The following is an 18,780-nucleotide window of genomic DNA, read 5'->3' as shown; positions in this document are numbered from 1 at the left end:
TACTCACCATGAATATGACAACTTATTAAGAATTTAGATTTTCTAAGCTTTTTTTTAATGGACGTGGCCCCTTCATGGCCCCCAATTTAGAATACTCCTTACTGCTGCCTCCTTATTCTTATTGTCCAGTCTTATTTCCCTTCAGATGGAGCAGGTGTTGACATAGTTTTCACTCGGTCTGTGACCCAGAATCCACAGAGGGACGTGTGCCTCTACATGCCCTCAACACATCTTGTGAACTCTTGCTTCATGCGACGAGTTACATTCACAAACTATAGTAAACCACAGACTCGACTCCTCAGAGATGTGACCTGATAAGCGGGTTGCCAGATAACCTTGAGGTCTGGCATGTTGATGTCTCCAGGCGGTACGCCATTGCTCCTCTGGACAGATGACACACCGTGCGTCAGCCTCCACCGCTCGCTGTGCGGCTCGCCAAAAGGTCATCCGTCGAAGATGCGGCTGTGAGCTGCAGTGGTGGCGTCACAGCGGGGGTGCAGACGCACACGGAGCTGCCGTCTCAGAGCATTTTCACAAGTCAAGGAAAAAACAAAGACAGAAAAAGACAGAAAAAAAACACAAGGCTGCTTGACCATTCAGATGGAATGGAAAAGAGGGAAAATGCAAAACCAGAGAAATGAACAGAAAGTGGTTTTCTTGTTATAGCCGTTTGTGTTTTCTTTGCTCTCTGTGCCGGCTTTGTTGGTCGTCTGCAGCCGGTTTATGGAGATAAGGCTGTCGAGGGAAATGGCTCAAAGTAAAAAAATATATGACAAATGTTTATTTTGCCCGCTGCTGCTCAGGCTGTGTCAGACAATTTACATAATACCCAATCACTCGCAACTATTTTAATCGTCATATCAAATCTGTGTGTGTGTGCCTGAATTTGCTGTCGCTGGACGTTTCTTTATTTTTTTCTCTGTATCAGTTAAACACACCACGGACGATGAAAAATGAATGGAGATATTGAAAAGAAGCTTATTGTACATACAGCTTGCAATTGCATTGTCCGAGGCTTAATGAAATACCAGCATATGTGCTTGGCTTTCATTAATAACCTTCGTGTTCCCTTTCACCCACTGTAAATTAGAGCAGAGTTGAGCAAATTTATTTCAGCGTATGCTACATTCAATCTATCCCTCCAGATATAGGACTACATTATTCATCCCGTGGCGTGTGATTTGACCGTATGTGTTTCCAAGCGCTTTGTTAAATGAAAATATTTCACGTTTGAATTAATCATTAGAAGGGTCTCGTTCTCCATTCCTCTGGTCAAATAATCATCTCTTCCCACCACTGGCCTGGATGAATCTTTCATTGTCTCTATCTTTAAAGCCTCCGAGGGGACACGGGCCGCCCTGAGTCTCACCGACCCGTCAAAGTGAACATGTGTCTGAGCTAAATGCCGTGATTCAATCGATACCCGGCACAATAACATCACCCACTCATCTTTTAATAAGATGGAGATACAATTCTATTGTCCTTTCACTTCATTAAGATTTTACCTGCTCTGTATGTAAATGTATATTCACGCAAACCGGCACATTAAGTGCAGACTCTAGACAACATATTCGTTGACCTGCGGACTTCGGACTCTTATTTAAGATTATAATGAGATGCCCTTTAACCTTTGGATGCCAGCAAAGATTTCCAGAGAATAATGTAAATTTGCAGCCACTCACTTCTTGTACAAAGACGTGCGGCACTATCTTTAGTTTCTAATCCTCTCTGCCCCTCTCTGCGTCTCCCCCTCTCTTCAGGCTTCTCCATACTGCAGGCCATCATGGAGGCAGCGGTGGCCAACAACTGGCAGGTGACGGCTCGCTCGGTCAGCAGCACAACGGACGCGGCCGAGTTCAAGCGCATCATTGAGGAGATGGACAGGAGACAGGAGAAGCGCTTTGTGATCGACTGCGAGGTGTCCAGGATCAACACCATCTTAGAGCAGGTGAGCCTCGGACCCGGGGTGCATGTGGCAACACCTCTAGGAGGATGCAACCAAACACCTGCTCCGTCCACTTCCTGCTCCCGTCACATAATTGCTAAGGACAATTAGCTAAATAAAGAGCCGCTCCAGCTAATTTTACAGGCCAAAGTCAATTTGGTCGTCACCTTGAAAAGTAGTCAGACTGTGAAAACAGACTCCAATCACATCACTTCAGTTATTTCCAGGTCTATTAAAAATATGCTAGTGAATCGCACCAAAAGAGACACATTTCTGTTTGATCCATAATAGAAAGTAAATGTCAGGGTGTCTCAGCCTCTATGGCATCAGCACTGATATTCATCAATATTCTTTTTTTTTTTTTTTAATAATAAATTAATTACTAATGGTTATTAGATGTAAATCATTTTACTTTTGAAGGTGACAATGGTGCTGTGAAGACCTGAAGTTAACATCTCATGTGATCTGATCACAGGCGCTTATCTCTAAATTTGTCAGTTCACACCTGGTATTAGAATGATCACTTTGATATGGATCTCAGGCCACATAATAATATTTCTTTGTCTTAAAATTACATTTTCAAACTAAAACAATCTTCGTTTAAACAAGTGTCTGAGCTCTGCATCAGTCCTAAGACCAGTCCAGACTAACACACCTGAAAACGCATCTCACGTGAACAACATGCACTGGGCACGTGTGTGCTAAACAGGAAGCTGATTGTCTACTCAGCAGTTTGTTGCTTAGTGACAGAAAATTTTACAAATGAGAAACAACAACGCTGAAAAGTAGGACATTGTTAGTTTGACCCACAATGTTGGTGTTTTTAATGTTCTGTATTCATCACTGGTAATTGAGTTATTAATAATGAGAACCAGTGAGTCATCGTTTCCAAACATTGTGGATGTAGTGTGAATGTAGTCTCAGCTCTATATGTAAATTAACATGTACATCGGGTTTTTTCACAAATGCCAAATTATATGTTTTTAACCAGTCTTATATATGCTCTGTTCATTGTGTTGGTGGTGTGAGAGAGAGAGAAATAGAGAGAGTGGGTGAATCAGTGGGTTGTGCTCAGCTCCACTGTGAAATAACATTTTACCAATTAAAACAAAAAAGTAAATATGTGTTGGTCAGTGTTGATATTAAATTAATGTGTTCTTTGGGATCATTGTAAAACTGTAGCAGGTGGAGGAAAGTTGACTAGGTGGCCCTTCATATGTGGACTAGGACGCATTTAGAGAATGTGACCACCTCTCGATGGATTTCATGCACCAAACATCGGTCGCACCACCATGATGTCACACATGTCCTTCTGGCCACATCACAAAGTGTCCTAGGGCGAGACACTGAACCCCATTTACATCTAAACTTAGATCTGTCCATCTGTAATCGTATCACTCACTACATTCATTTATAATACCAGGTCTGAACAGAACAAATATATCAGCAATTAGCCCCAAATGCCCAAAAGGAGCAAATGTAACATTTGCCTCACGTATAGAAGTGCAATACTGAATTGATGGTGTCATTGCTGTGAATCATCCTGAACATGATTGAGCAGCCCATCCTATATTAGACAGGATGATGTCAATGAAAGTGTCAGTATCCTTTGTACTGCTTGTTTTACTTCTCATGATTTACAAGAACGTAACATCTATTCCCAGAGCTAAATAAGATATGTTTGGCACAAGTTTGGAGATTCCCATGTGGGAAGCTTAACGTGAGGCGTATCAGTATTCCGCGATGTCGGGGGGGCTCAGTGTGGCGTCATCTGGTTGCTAAGGCCGTCTTGTTTGGAATCCAGCGCTGCCCCGAGAGCCTGTGGTTGAGGGGTCTGAGCGTGTGAAGCCATTTGCAGAAGCCACTGACGATGCATCCTTTCTAATCCTCCTCCATCAACCCCTCCGAAATCCCTCCGTTCCTCAATCACGTCCACTGCCTGAAGAGGAAATGAAAGGTCCACCAGTGCTTGTAGTTGTGGGAAACACAATTACCATGAATAGATGAGTGGCTATTATGCCGTGCCTCTCCTGTGTTGGCTCGCCCCGCACCGCCCTGCTCCTCTGCGCTCGCCGCCGCCTGCTTATAAGGCAATCAGCTCCCGGATTGGATTCTGCTCGTTAACATTCATTTAGGTATCGGCTCCTCTCTGCCTCACAACATCCCCTCAACGACTGTTAGTTTCACTTGCTTTTTTTTTGGTGGTTTTTTATGAATCTAATTTGATCCCAGAGCCCTAGTTTAAAGCACAATTGTGTTTAGGATTAATTTGCTGTGTCTAATTTAATTCTTGTTCTGAAAATGTGCTCCCTTTACAATTCAGGGACACGTACTCTTCGTGTTGAGGAGATGCATCCGCTTTGAAAAGAGAAAGTTCGAATATTTATTACAAATCACATGAGCGGCATATTCCTGGTTGTGTATTTAAGTGTGTGTTTCCCCCCACGTAAACAACAACAAGGATGCAGGGCGGCAATCTGTGTGATGTTCCCCTCTTTCTGTCTCTGTCCCCTTCAATGACTCATCTTCTAGCGGGAGCTCTGTCCCCTTCTCAACCTCCATATATCCCTGTCATATATTCTTCTGTTTAAACTTTGTTTTAGTGCAGAAGGGGAATAAAGCCTTCACAATAGCTAACCTTCAAAGCAGCAGCGTGCTCAGTTTAGCCCCTTGTTTTAATGACAACCCCGGTCTGGGAGTTTTTTGTTGTCGGAGTAAATTGAAGTAATCTGGCTGGCCCTGCCAATAAATATGAGTCAAAGGCATTCAGGGAAGCTGCTGGATGTCACTCCACAGTCGCCCCCTACCAGGCCGTACCATTATCTGCTGACACGGGGATGGACTGTCCCCCGTAAGGGCTATCACACCAAACACAGCGCCTAGTGGCAGCTGTATGGAAACCCGCTGCTTCTACCTGCTGCTGTTGTTCTAATAACCAGTGATTGTACACATGTGCATGTGGGGGTGTCATCTCTGGAGGACAGGAGGGAGACTCTGAAAAGACACTGTGTGTGCCGAGGCCGCCGTCGGCTTGTTGCAATGTCGACGTGTCGCTTAAATCCGTCAAGGTCACTGCCCGTCGAGAGAGAGGAGTCGTGAGGCGGGACAGATCCAGGTAGCTGATCGTTGATGGCGGGGGGGGGAATGGGAATCAGCTCAGTGGTTTACTTTTATGATTCCAATCGAGGTAATCCCCCTACAGAATGAACGTCTGTGTACCAGGCGGTGAAGTGGAGTTATCTCCAAAACGAAACAGTCGAGCTTCATCAATTTGTTGCATGAAAAAAAAAGAAACGGCTCTGTGCTGCTCGTCTGATCCGGTCCCTGTTGATGCTGCTTTTCTTTGGGCCTTTATGTCTCTACTCGTTCACTGAACTAATACTTTCTCTCACTAATCTTCCTAAATTGGAAAAGTATATTCAGCGGTAATATATTTCCCAAAGTACTGTATTTATGTACAATTTCCTTACTTTACACTTCATGTCACTGGATTTCAGGGAAGGTTTTTGTTTTTAAATCACCAACATTTACAGAAATAATTTGTTATTTGTTCTTTCTAACAAATGAACATTTAAAACAACACTTGATATATGAAACCGGTCGAATTGGTTCCACTCTGCCCATTGACAACACCTCCATGTTAATGCATCAATAATAATAACAAAAACAACAATAACACATTGTATTATACAGTTGGTGAGAGCAGTATTATGGATCTGAGGGCGTCTGACAGCACTGGAGATGTACTGAAAATTTTTGATTAATATATTGATTATATATTCAATCACTCGATAAGTCACTTGTGAAAATTCAAAATCCATAATGTGTTTTGAGTCTTATTTTCAGATGCCTTGTTTCATGGAGCACCTTTAAGATCAAGGCAACTCATCACTGTACAGTGCAGACAATGTAAATAAAGAAATACAACCTGAAAGAGAGGAATTCAGGATTAAAGCAGCAAACATATATATATTTTTTTTTTATTTTAAAATAGTAGGGAAAGTTAAATGATTGATACGGTAGCTGCTGATACATTTTTAGCTGATCCACTAACACATTGCCCTAATCCTCGTCCTAACAGTGGATCAAAGTTTCCTCACACATGCCACGAAACACTGAACGTTCTTCTTCTTCAGTCATAGACACACACTCAGCTGAATGTCACTTTTATTGGCTCCATTCATCACTTGTATGATGTAGAGGAACCATAAGACAAGTATTTGCATATTGCTGCATCAGGCGCGGCTTGTTTGCTCCTAAGAGCAGAGTGACTCTCCCAACAAATTTGTTTTGGGATGCTGAGGAGAATACTACACCCGGGCCATTATCATTTTATGCTGTAACAACCACTCAGGATTTATCACCCATAGGACTTTTCCATCAATACACTGCACTGCAGATAAATTAAACCAATGGCAATCCTTCCCTTATGACAAAAAATGGGAGAGTCTCTGCCAGCTCTGCTCTCTGAATCATATCCAACAAATGAGTTTCACTGGACCATCCAGGTTTATGATGGGATGTGCTGGGAGAGTTGTGTGCAACATTAAAGAAGAGACACTTTAAACAAAAACTATGATTGAATATATAAGTTAATCGTTTTTGCGTTGAACCACATGTCATAATGATGCTATTTTCAGAGCATAAATGCATGAGTTACATATACCGATATATATACCCATGTCTAATCTGATCCCTCTATATGTGCCTCTGTGCTTCTTCCTGGCCTCTTCCCTCCTGGGATCCCAGTGCTGGAATCTGCTCAGAGGCAACAACCTGCTCATCACTAGTGTAAAGAGAGTGCAGGCAAAAAAATAAAAAAAAAAGGAAAAGAAGAACGTCTGGGACAGGCCCAGGGCATGCAAGCTGTTCAAAGACAGGCAGGCAATGAGCACTCCGCCAGGCGCAACGCTGGAGAAGAAAAAAATTCAATAAAAAGTGAAAACGGATTCACAGAAAGGGGGAGAAAAAGAGAGGTGCATCTGGGGATTTGTGAGGACAACATTCTGCCTCCTTTAGAGGCGTGAAGTGGCCGTACCGCTTCGCCTCAGAGAACTGGAGATTCTCCATGTTCCTTCTTTCTGATCGTGAATGGAGAAAGTCCATACTCGGGTGTTGTCTTGAATGGGATATTTGTGTTGTATCCATTTCATGAAAGGGGAAGAAAGATGATCATGGGAGATGAGAGGTCGTGGGAGCGGTCGACAGATTTCTAGCAGCTGTTGGAAAAATGTGAGCAATGAAAAGAAGGTCCTCAGTCAGTGATGTGGATGACACAATGAAAAAAAGGCAGCGAGTGTCGTAGCTCTGAAAACCAGGGGACACATTGAGAACATATTGGCAAACGCAGATGTTATTAACATAACATCTGGATGAATCTCTCTCCAACCGTTATGGCATAAATACATCTTCCATGTCCAAAATTAGCAGGTCTACATATTGTTCGTTTTTATTGTGGGTAAACTGGCTAAAAGGGGCGATCAAATCCTTTTTCATTCATTTAAAGGAGTTTGCCTGTTTTTTCTTGCCCGGTTCATCAAGTCCAACGTCACGAACACAAAAAAAACCGAGGCCCTCTCTCACCTCATGCACTGGCTTACCAAATGAGCACATTCATATCGTTTCCATCACTAATGATCGGAGCCAGAGCCAATTAAAAACCTGTGTCTGCTGCAGGGTAATTTCACCCGCTAGTGACTGACGATTGTTTTCATTCCCATTCAGCACAAAAGCCAGATGTCAGCGGGTGTTCATGGGTTTTTCAAACTGTTAAAAAGGGGATTTCGTTTCCCATAAGTCCTCCCAGTCATTTAAAGCTTCTTGGAGAAACATGTCTCAGAAAAGGGAGAGGAGGAAAGTCCGGACAGGCTGTTCTTTGAGTTTACTGAAATGAAAGGTGATGTTGATCTAAGGCTGTGGAGAGGACCGGTTCCGGCTCGATGTTAAGATGTTCAAAGCCCTGGATCCAACCTGGACTGTTTAAGGCCTTTTTTAAAAACTGTGATTATAGAATTAAATGGGATTTAAGTGTTATCATAGACGAAGGTGTGACCTGTGGACAGTGACTGAAAGAGAGGCTGAGACATGCGTATCAAGATTAGTCTGTAAATCCGATGAACTTCAAATCAAGTGAAATGACCCTGATCGTCTTCGGTGAAAACAAAGTGAAGACATCGAAGCGTTTCAAAGTGTTGGCACCAGCAAGAGGACGTCTCAGCTGCGGTGACAGCCATTACTTCCTCCCGAGGTATCCAGTCTGAAAACTGCTCCGCTATCTCAGAGCAATATCATAATCGCCTGAATGTGAGTCAGGTGTTTCTGAAACGTTTCTGCGTTTTGGGGGGAGGCCAGCGCTCTCTTCAGGGTTCAGATATGGCCGCTGCCAAGAAAATCATCTCAGCCTGAGCCTCCACTGCCTGTTAATTAGAGAGTGCTAGAGCGGGAGCACTTCCACCAGGAGCAGAGCTGGAGACGGAAGAAGGGGGGAAGTGCTTCTGTATCACAGCATGTAGAGGTCAAATTCACCCTTATGTCCCCTCCTGAGAGAAGTGGAGCTCTCCACTGCGACTGATCGAGTCATGATAACCCCTCTCATCATTAAATTACACATGGCTGTTAATGTAGCTTGTTATTAACATGCTGGTTAATAATGAAAAGATGATTTATATATTTGGCTCAAAGGCTTTGAGCCCCATTATGACAATGCCCCCCCCCCCCCAAACATAAATTGTTCTGTGCCAATTTATCTCCCATAAAACAAAGAGTATGATCTTTGATGTAAGAAGTCTTCTCTGCACTTTTTTTTTTATTATTTAACATAAACTACAAAATGAAAGATTGTCTGTCACCTAGTTAATGTGTCTTATTGTTTCTGTACGATGAGATAAACAGAGAGAGATGTATTGTGTTGACTGTCTTGTTTTGGCAGTGGAGTTACAGCAAAGATAACTTGATGATTGATGGATAACACACAGACTCCCTCAGTCATAGTTCTATTTTAAAGCAAATCAGCAGCAGCTTCCCAGTGTTTGAATTTATGATGTGAGCTGATGTTAGTTCAGCAGCTGATAGAGAATCTGAGAACTGAGATTTGCAGCTTTAACCAAATGTGGCAATAAATCAATAATAATCATTGCAATACAATTTCCATCAATAGCAACAAAGAAAAAGTCCAATATATAGATATACTTTAGGGATTATATGTATATATAGCTAAACATATTTTTCTGGTGTTTATCATGTTTCAGTTTCTGCTCATTAAAAGAGTTTAAATCACAACCTTCACTCAGGAGCAAAAATCCTGCTTTAAATTTAACAGAACTAATAATGTAGCATTTATCATGATAATTATCAATATGGACGGATTTAAGTTCTTATCCTGATTCACTACTGCCCAGTTCTAATCTGATTTATTTAGTAGAGATACAACTGTCACCAAAACCAAGGATGCTTCTCGACATGGAGAGTAAAACAATGTTTCTGTCATATTCTGAGGTAGCCCTATATTTTAGTAACTTTTCTATAAACAGTCCATAATCCATAATTATTTAACTTTTAATAATGATAGATAGATTTGCCTGGTGATTATTGATTTACAATCAATTTTAAAATCATATATAAATGTACTGAAATGCCTTTCTGATTAATGTATTGGAAATTTAACTAGTTTCATTCCCATAACCTCATATCAATTTAACAGTATTGAATTGTGCAGTTTTTACATATATGTACTCAAGTACTTAATTGACTGAGGAATACTGTCGTTCACCACTTAACTGGATTTATATGGATATGGATTATAAACTGGACAAAATAAGTCATTTCATCCTCACTTTTGAAGTAGATTTTTTATATTTTATAAACCTAAAAGTTATTTAATTAAAAGCAATTATAGTGAACAAAATGATTTCTTCCATGCAGCCCTGATGCCAGTTCTACGCCTCACCAGTTTAGTTTGTGGTCTCTGGGCTTTAGACAGGGTTTCCATGGTTCAGGAGGAGGATAAAAATAATTGCATCATTTGCTCTTTTATATTCCTCTGTAAATGGTATGATATTTACAAACTCTGGGGAACCTGTCATTTTAAGTCTGCCTCTTCCTGTGCTGTGGCAAACTCCACAGTGGAAAGGTCAAACTTGGAGGAAAACAGTCTGGCATTTATTGAATATGTGTAGCTGCAGTTTTATATTTAAGGCTCTCTGACTGGCGAGGGCGAGGCCGGCAGTGGCAGGATGAGGGGGAAGTCAAGGTCATCCTGGTTGTCTGTTCCCATCGGTTGTTTAAAAGAAAAACACAGGCTCTCCTGTAGCAGCAGAACAAAAGGTGCTGGAGCCGGCGAGGGGATCGATGTGCAAAAGGGGGAAACTGTTGGCTATAAAGAGGAATCACATTACTGAGTGGTAAACATGCTCTACACATTTTTTGACACAGGGAAAAAAAACAATTGCTTGTATGTACAGTAAGTCACTTGAACACTTTTGCAGATTTGATTATGGTCTCAGCATTCCCCCCATTATATTTTCAAGAAATTGTATACATTTATTAAAAAGTGAAACATCTTCAATCTTCTATTTGCAAAATGATTCAGATCTTTAATTGAGTCTTACTGAGAAAACCCCTTGGTCATGTTTACCCCCTTGTTTTGGGTTAACAAAATAAAACTAATATATTTGACAGAAAAATCGTAAGACCCAGAGTGTTTGTGGTGATTAAAACAAATGATCTCCGCAGGGCAATTGAAACGTTACATCCTGCCTCTGTCTGCTGCACCACCCCTCGCCTGAATCCGCGTCTGAGCAGAGAAACCCCCCTCTTGTGCATGTATATGAAAGGCAAACCTTAGAGAAAGTCCAGATCTGATTCTCCAGAGATCCTCCGCAGGACATGTCTGAAAGAAGCTAAAGTCAGGTGATGAGCAAGATCTGGTTTTGAGCAGACATAGTGTTTAGAATCCTGGTGACTGCAAACTTTCTTTCATTTGTTCCAACTTCCAAGTGCACAGTTTGTCCCTTTGTCGTCTTTGCTTCACCACAATTCTGTCATGGACGTCCACAGAGAGCTGCATTTCATGACTTTTGGCTTTGCGGCGACATGCAGTGAGAACTTTGGGACCTAATATAGTCAGCTGTAATTCCAGTCAATTCAATTTGCACTATGGAGAGAACCAAGTGATTTTCCTTTTAATCACGAGAACAGCAAATGAGTGTATTTCAGTAATGTGAGCGCACTTTTAACTGCTGCCTAATCTAATCAGGGTAGTAATGCTTCTGATATGACTGTGTCATTGCTCAAATAATATTAGATTTCGAATGAAATACAAGAGAATCAAATCTCATTAACTCCATTAAAAGATAGTTATCAGTGTCTGCAGGATCTGAGGATTTCACAGGCAGGGCGGTCAGCGGTGCATCACAGCTCGCCACAATGAAATCTGTCCATCTCAGCTGGAGTCGGGTCTTGCCGTCTGCCTAATTAAAGAGGTTGAGGGGAGAGGTTGTTGTGTTCTGGCCGGAGGTTCATGTCCGTGTCATCACCGCCTCGCTGGGCCGCATCCCAAGGTTGCAGCTTGTAGCCAGTGCCAGTCTGGCTGTGAGCTGCTTTTTTTTGGGGGGGGGGGGGCCCTCTCTTCCTGCCCCAGCTCCAGGGCAGGTGTGAGGAGGACGGCTCGAAGTCCGAGTCAAGGTTAACGCACGGTGAAGGAACGTGGAACGTGGAACCGGGAACAGGGGCGGGGGGGTTGTCCAGGAAAATGCAGCAGGGTCGTGATGTCTGAAAGACCTACCGAGGAAGTAGCCGTGATGTGTCTGGCTCTGATATCCCCACGGTAGAATTTGTCGGCTTGTGTTTGTTGTGTTGTTTTGTCCTCGTGAAGCATTTTGTGATCCCTGGTTTTGATAAGTGCCGTATAAATAAAGCGTATTTATTGTTATCATTAGAAATGCTGCAGAGATTTCTTTTCCTGGAACTTTCTGTCACTCGCTCATTAGAAGCAGATTGATGGATTCTAAAAGCCAGCTCCTGCTATTTCTGCATCCTAATCAGCTCATTTCCCCCTCTGTGTTTTTTGTTTCACTTTCGTGGTTTGTTCTCTCCGCCTGACGCCCTGCAGTGCTGGGAGTTTAAAGCCTTAATGATGGGGAAGCTGTCAGAGAACGCTGACCCACCCAAGCAGCTTGATAGCGTGAGCGGGAAGGCTTTGTGTGTTTGCGCTCCCCAGAGTGCTCTTTTTGAAAAGCAGCACCAGCGTCCGTATACAACCTTCAGATGTCCATGAAGGGGAGAGAATCTGGGGATGGGAGGTGTAGATGAGTGGTTTATTTAATTTGTATGCAGTCCAAGCAAGGGGGATAGTTTTATTGCCGTGTGCTACTGTGCGCTCAGGTCAGTGAAAGTTCAGCCCCGCTAAATGAAATACTGTCATCGAAGTCTAAACGGGTGAAACCGAAAACGTGCTCTCCAGATTTTTGTATTTATCTTTGCAGCCGGAGATGTGAAGATACAAGTTTGTTTTTCATCACTCTCTCCTGCTCAGCGGGAATGTCGTAAACGATCCGCAGTAACAAATATCCCACGTCCCCGGCACTAACACGCACACACAAACAGATGATAAACTGACAGTTTGTTTTTGAGACTGAGCCAGAGCCAGGACATGTGCAAACATGTTGATTTTGCTGTAAACTCGTGTGTGGCTGTGTTTGTTAGAACGCAGATGAAAAACCGAAACACGGTAGACGAGTGTCCGCATGGCAGAAGCTCAAAAGTCCAAAAAATAAACATAACAAACGTCACGAGGCCCGGTCGAGAATCCACGTCCAGCAGGAGGGAAGCACAAAAAAAGAAGAATGAGAAAAACAATTTAGAATTGGGTTTATCTGCAGGCCAAGAACAAAAGGAAGTAAATGTAGAATAAAAGGCAACATATGGTTCATACCACAGTGATGGGATGACTTACAACACCACTTACTATTTTCAGGCTGCGTGGGTTGAAACATGTTGTTGTGCTCCAAAGGTGTGATACTTTCAAAGCAGAGCTAGATCTACATCTTACTGTCTCGCTGTAATCTCCTTTGAAATATCTTTTCCCCGTGTCTCTACCTTCTGTCCAGCCCTTGCTGAGGACTCACATCCTCGGCACCGTAAATGACTTCAAAGCCTGGGGAATATTCAAGGAAGTTCCTCGTTCCTGTTTCTCTGTTTCTCCTTAACGAACACGTCCTCAAACCTCTCCCTCTCTCCTGTTGTTCTCCAGGCCACTCTTCCTTTGTTTTCGGGCCAGACTACCGGACGTCCCCATGTTCATAGAGATTGTTGTGGCCTGCTTATACGAGCCGCGGCTCCAAGCTCTCATCTCATGGGTGGTTTACTGTATTGATGTTTTTCTCCCGTAGGTTGTGACCCTGGGGAAGAACAGCCGTGGTTACCACTACATTCTGGCCAATCTTGTGAGTTATAACCCGGCCGCTCTCCTGGGAGCGAGCGGAATCCACTTTTTCCTGCATTTGATGTGCCTTAGTCTCAGACATGGTCACAAATGTGCATGCAAATAAGGTTTATTGGAATTTGTATTAATCAAAATGCCTGTGTGTTTTTTTGCACATATATGTTTGTAGCGATCAGTCGAAATTGTATTTCTGTGTAAATTAATATGAAAGTAAAAATTAAAATTTAGTCCCATACACACACAGACACACACACCCAAACACTGGGGACAGGAACCGTTCATTTAGCCTTGATATTAACATCAAAGTTTGAGTGTGGAGGAGTGCCTCGCTCTCACTGGCTGATCCCCTGCTGCTTTTTAGCGCAATGTCACAAGAAATCTTAATGCATCAGTCAAACACACGTCCTTGCACACTGTGACACAGTCTTGCATTTTTTAAAACTGCAATTTGACCATAAAAAATACATAAGTCCGTGTCATGGCTGCAGGGTGAAGAAGGAAAATTTTAATGCAGCCCAAGTAGCAAAGGTTAGGGAAATGCATTAGGATTTATTTTTTTCTATGGCTAAGCTTTCTGAGGTTTTCTCTGGTTCGAGTAAAATAGTTTGGCCTCGACTTGATCTGAAACAAACTGTGTCTAACTTCAGGTTATTTATCTGCAAATGAATGCAGGTTGTACCACAACGTGTAGAGAGGAACAGTTACCTCAGTGTAATGACAAACACATGTTTCTTTCTCATACAATGCAGTTCATAATAAAATGCACCCTGCCAGAAAATGCTTCTAATATTTTGTGGTGCTCAGCCCCAATTTACATTAAAAGAAAGAAAAACCTCAAAGAAAAACTGGGGACTATGAGTTTTCTCTTCTCCTTTTCCTTCTGTCTCATCTCAGGGCTTTACTAATGTGAGCTTGGACAAAGTCTTCGCTGGTGGAGCCAACATTTCAGGGTTTCAGATTGTCAACCCTGAGAACCCGATCGTGCAGCAGTTCATGCAGCGCTGGGAGCGGCTGGATGAAAGGGAATTCCCAGAAGCCAGAAACACTCCTCTGAAGGTACCGTGCTCGCGAGGTCCTTTCATTACACATGCAGAATACAACGATCATCCCTGTCTGAAGTGCTCTCTAAAGGCTCCTCTCCTCCTCCATTTGCCTTTGTCATCCTGTCATTCCTCCCACCCCTTGCTTCCTCCTCTTTGCTTTTCATCTTTCCCCGGCGATCGATATATCGATGGGCGGTGCGAGGCTAGGTTATATCGCAGCTTCAATTTACATCTAATTAAACAATGATCGAGAAAGAAATGGATTTTGAATGGCATTTAATTAGATTTTGTCATGGTGCGGTGGTCAACAAACTAGTGGCTCAGCCTTCGCTGGTGAAAAGGTCAGACCAAGTTGGAGGAGAAGTGCGTGGGAGATAACATCACACATTAATGCTCAAGTCTCTCTCAAAACTCTGCGCTAAAAGTTTTGGAAGAGGTCCTGACCATCAGACATGCCTCGGCTTCTCAAATCAGATCTGTCCAATCAATCTCATTCATCTTACCAGCAGAGTCAGAGCAAACCAATTATCACTCCGCCCTCGCTGATCTGACCTGGTGGCAGCGACGTGCACTTACTGACACTTACAAGAGTAACTGCAAACAGATTTATTTGAAAATATTACATATTTATATGAAAGCTCCATATATAGCAGTTCAAAGTGATGGACTGAGTCTGTTACCTCACCAAGATTTCTGCCTTGTTTTTGGTTTTAACTTTATAGATTCAAGATCAGGACTGACTTTTATTGGTTGTTCCCAGTCTCCAAAATGTACATCAGTTTTTATCTTTGTTGAACTGAATACAATGTTGACACATCCCATCCTTATTTTATTCAATGGGAGAATATAGTCCCCTGGTGTATTGAATTGGTCATTTGCATAACTGTGGTAAGACTTTTTGTTGTTTTCCATTATCTGAGTGAGTGGGAGCATGTAGATGTAGAACAGAAGAGGCCCCAAAATGGAGCCCTGAGGAACCTCACATGCTATTTTTGTCTATTCAGGTGTCATTACCAATTGAAACAAAATAATCCCTGTGCTGTAAACTATTTATTTTTATGTCTTATAGTCACTACACAGTTTTGTATAAACCTGTTAGGACTTCCTCTTATCTTCTGCCACGGGATCTTGTCTCACTGTTTTATTTTTTTTGTACAGTACACTTCAGCACTGACCCATGATGCCATCCTGGTGATAGCTGAGGCATTCCGATACCTGCGGCGCCAACGTGTGGATGTCTCTCGCCGGGGCAGCGCTGGAGACTGTCTGGCCAATCCCGCTGTACCTTGGAGCCAAGGCATCGACATTGAGAGAGCTCTCAAAACGGTAAGGGGGGGGGGGAGGGAGGCAGAAAGAGAGAGAGGGGGAAGCTGATAACCAAAGAAAAGGCCAGAAGAAGTGAAGCAGAGATAGCGAGTTAGAGTGTGATAAAGATGGAAATTGACAGAGAGAAGGGAAGAGAGTGCGGAGCTGTTCTCCTCCCTCTGCCTCCAGATATCCCTTCACGGAGCTCACTCAAATCCTGGGCCCTCATTACCATAAAACTACATCTTTTATTAAAGTGTAACCAGTTCATCATTTGATTAACAGACTCTGTGCACCACTCCAGTAGCTGCATGGACACAAGCACCTTAATAACAGCATAATATGTGCAATGTGATGACTGCTACACATCTCCCTGTGTCTCCCTGCCCCTCATGCCAGGTCCAAGTGCACGGTATGACCGGGAACATCCAGTTCGACAACTACGGCCGCAGGACCAACTACACCATAGATGTTTATGAGATGAAAACAGGCGGGCCGAGGAAGGTAAGACAGAGTGGTGACCCCTGTCGGGTTCCATTTATCAAGTGTCAAATAAGACCTGATCTAAAAAGAAAATGGTCTTTGTCCGAACACGGCTAACACCTGGCACACCTCGAGGTTTCGGTTCGTGACTTGTCAGATGGAATCTGGCCAAATTGTAATTTCAAATGATTGATTGATACTCTGTACTTGAAAATAAAACTCTAAGGGATGGTGGCCACATGTTGAGGTATGACAAACCCATGGTGTGAGCTCAACGATTGCGTTCATGTCGATTTCATTTCCCAACAAGACCCTACCTCCGTTTAATCAAAGGGCTTTTTCAGTCACGTGGAGCGGCAGGGCTGAGGGGACACTGCAGAATAATGCCAACTGCCTCTCTCCACCTCTGTTCGGTAGACGAGCCATGCCAAGAATTAAAAGCCCCACAAATCACACACAGCCCGCGATCTGATCTGTAAAACTGTCCTATCAAAAGAATGATATAAGGCTTTTTCCATGCCGTGGGACAGTGCAGATATGATATTTGGTCCTCTCCTGACAGTAATTACCATTCAAATAACCAATTACTGCAAAGGGGATCCAAGAATTCCTCTGGCTCCGCATCAAAACGGTAATTCCCAGCGGTACATTCACGTTTTAACCAGTACCAAATGAGGATCTCTGGTTTATATTCCATAACCTCACCGGGTTCGAAGAGACAGCTGTGAATTTCTCGTTAGCTGGGTAAGTGTGGGCTCAGCCTGATATGACATGTGATTATGCCGCCTGCCTCCCAGGCCTCTAAAGCCTACACTTCAATTAGCATCACGCAGCCTTTACAGGCGTCCCCGCACTAAAAAGCAGAGGGGGGGGGGGGGGGGGGGAGCAGGGAGAAGCATGGAGCAAGTGGGAGAAAGGAGGTCAGGGGGGAGAGAGTGAGGAAGGGATGGGACATGAGACAAGCCAGGCAGCAGTTTGTCAGGACCTGGAGCCCCCAGTCACCTCAGTGACAGTTAGAGGATGAGGGATCTTAGCTGTGGCTGTCACCAGTGATGTATGGGCTGATCTCTGTCCCAGCTGCTCAGAGTGAGATCAGGACTCTGCCTCTGGAGCAGCGCTCCATGACACAGATTCCCACAGTGTTGCTCCCACGAGCAGCGCTCCTCAAATATCACTGTCGGTCAAGAGGCAGGAATAAACATCTGTCTCTGGGTCTGGAGAGAAAGTGCTCTTATCAACATCCACAACTGTAACCACAGTGTGGAGCTCCGGTTTGAGAAGTTCGCTGCTATCTAGCGCCTCCACTCGGTGTTTCTGTTGTACACCTGTCTGGCCCCAAACATTTAAAGATCTGAGGCAAAAGAAATAGAAATGCGGACCAGATGTGAAGGGGGAAATCGTAGCCAGCAACAGTTAAAATATTGGCAGCCGCAGATGCAACATGTTTCATCGAGAGCCAGAACAGCCATTATTTCAGACGGGCAAACAAACACTTGACATTGGTTTGACTCAAGCATCTGTATAGCAGAGAACAGTGTAACTGCAATGGCAGGACTGTGCAGGAGAAACTGTGGAGCCACCAGGATATTATACTAAATTATTTAACATGTATGCAGTACATAGGCCTGAATATTAATTATTTACCATAAAACCTGGGAAGCTGGAGGTGGGAGGGATTGAAGTCGTCTGGCTTATGCTCATGCAGTGCAATTGCAGCATTTTTGGCTATTTGAGCCGGGGCAGAAAATAAAAAACAGTGTATTTTAATAATATCTTTGATCGTGGCACTAATAACATGATAAATGTCGTAATATAAAATCATCTCTATTTATTTTGTGCTTAGATAACTGGGCCTCGTTGGCCTTTTTAGTATTCCGCTCATTTGCTGAGGCTTTGGTCGACCTCTGGAAAAACTGCAGAGTTGTCTTAATAAAACCTGCATCATATCAGTTCCCAGTAATGTTTAAATATGTCCCTGCTATGTGTGCTTTGACCTCAGCGACGTCAGTGGTGCGGAATGCACCTCTAACCACCGTTTTCTCTTTGCAGATCGGGTACTGGAACGAGTTCACGCGATTTGTAAATATTATGGACCCGCAGGTCTCCAACGACTCCTCAGTGGAAAACCGAACCATTGTGGTCACTACTATTATGGTACACTTTTCACGCAGTTTTAAATGTTTCACATATTCTGCCACTCAAGGTCATGGTGTTGATTCCAACGAGTGATACATTCTGTCCTGGGCGGGTAGAACCACATCTTTTTTGTGTTGCTTTCCATCCACTCACTACACGTTGAAACAGTCGATCCGATGCCGTGGGGAGTGTTTCAACTGTATCAGTGTGGGTGTCAAAGCATTTTGATTTCCCATACTTCAGTGGCCTGTCGTAGCAGTGACATCACAATAATGGTATACTGTATATGATAGTGGTTGACTCCATCAATTACAAAAAAAAAAATAAAACGCATACAAACGCATACGTAAGTAGACCTGTCTGTCCTCATCAAGTAAATGTTCAATGACACTTGGGATAGACTGGCCGAAGAATGACTAGAGGACGAT

At 43.2% G+C, this 18,780-nt stretch overlaps 1 protein-coding gene across 2 annotated transcripts in view; it reads left to right on the top strand.

The window, feature by feature from the left end:
• gria3b (glutamate receptor, ionotropic, AMPA 3b) overlaps window positions 1-18,780 on the top strand; it is an 80,752-nt gene that overhangs the window by 42,663 nt on the left and 19,309 nt on the right. For both annotated transcript variants that reach the window (XM_053429528.1, XM_053429527.1), the window contains exons 4-9: window positions 1,761-1,948; window positions 13,333-13,386; window positions 14,280-14,441; window positions 15,587-15,754; window positions 16,133-16,237; window positions 18,266-18,370. In XM_053429528.1, the coding sequence (XP_053285503.1) occupies window positions 1,761-1,948; window positions 13,333-13,386; window positions 14,280-14,441; window positions 15,587-15,754; window positions 16,133-16,237; window positions 18,266-18,370 (782 nt within the window). The remainder of the gene's footprint in view (window positions 1-1,760; window positions 1,949-13,332; window positions 13,387-14,279; window positions 14,442-15,586; window positions 15,755-16,132; window positions 16,238-18,265; window positions 18,371-18,780) is intronic.

The sequence above is a fragment of the Pleuronectes platessa genome, chromosome 8 (assembly GCF_947347685.1).
Source record: "Pleuronectes platessa chromosome 8, fPlePla1.1, whole genome shotgun sequence".
Classification (NCBI taxonomy): domain Eukaryota; kingdom Metazoa; phylum Chordata; class Actinopteri; order Pleuronectiformes; family Pleuronectidae; genus Pleuronectes; species Pleuronectes platessa.
The sequence above is the reverse complement of the archived record's forward strand: the minus strand, read 5'-3'. Positions and strand labels throughout refer to the sequence as shown.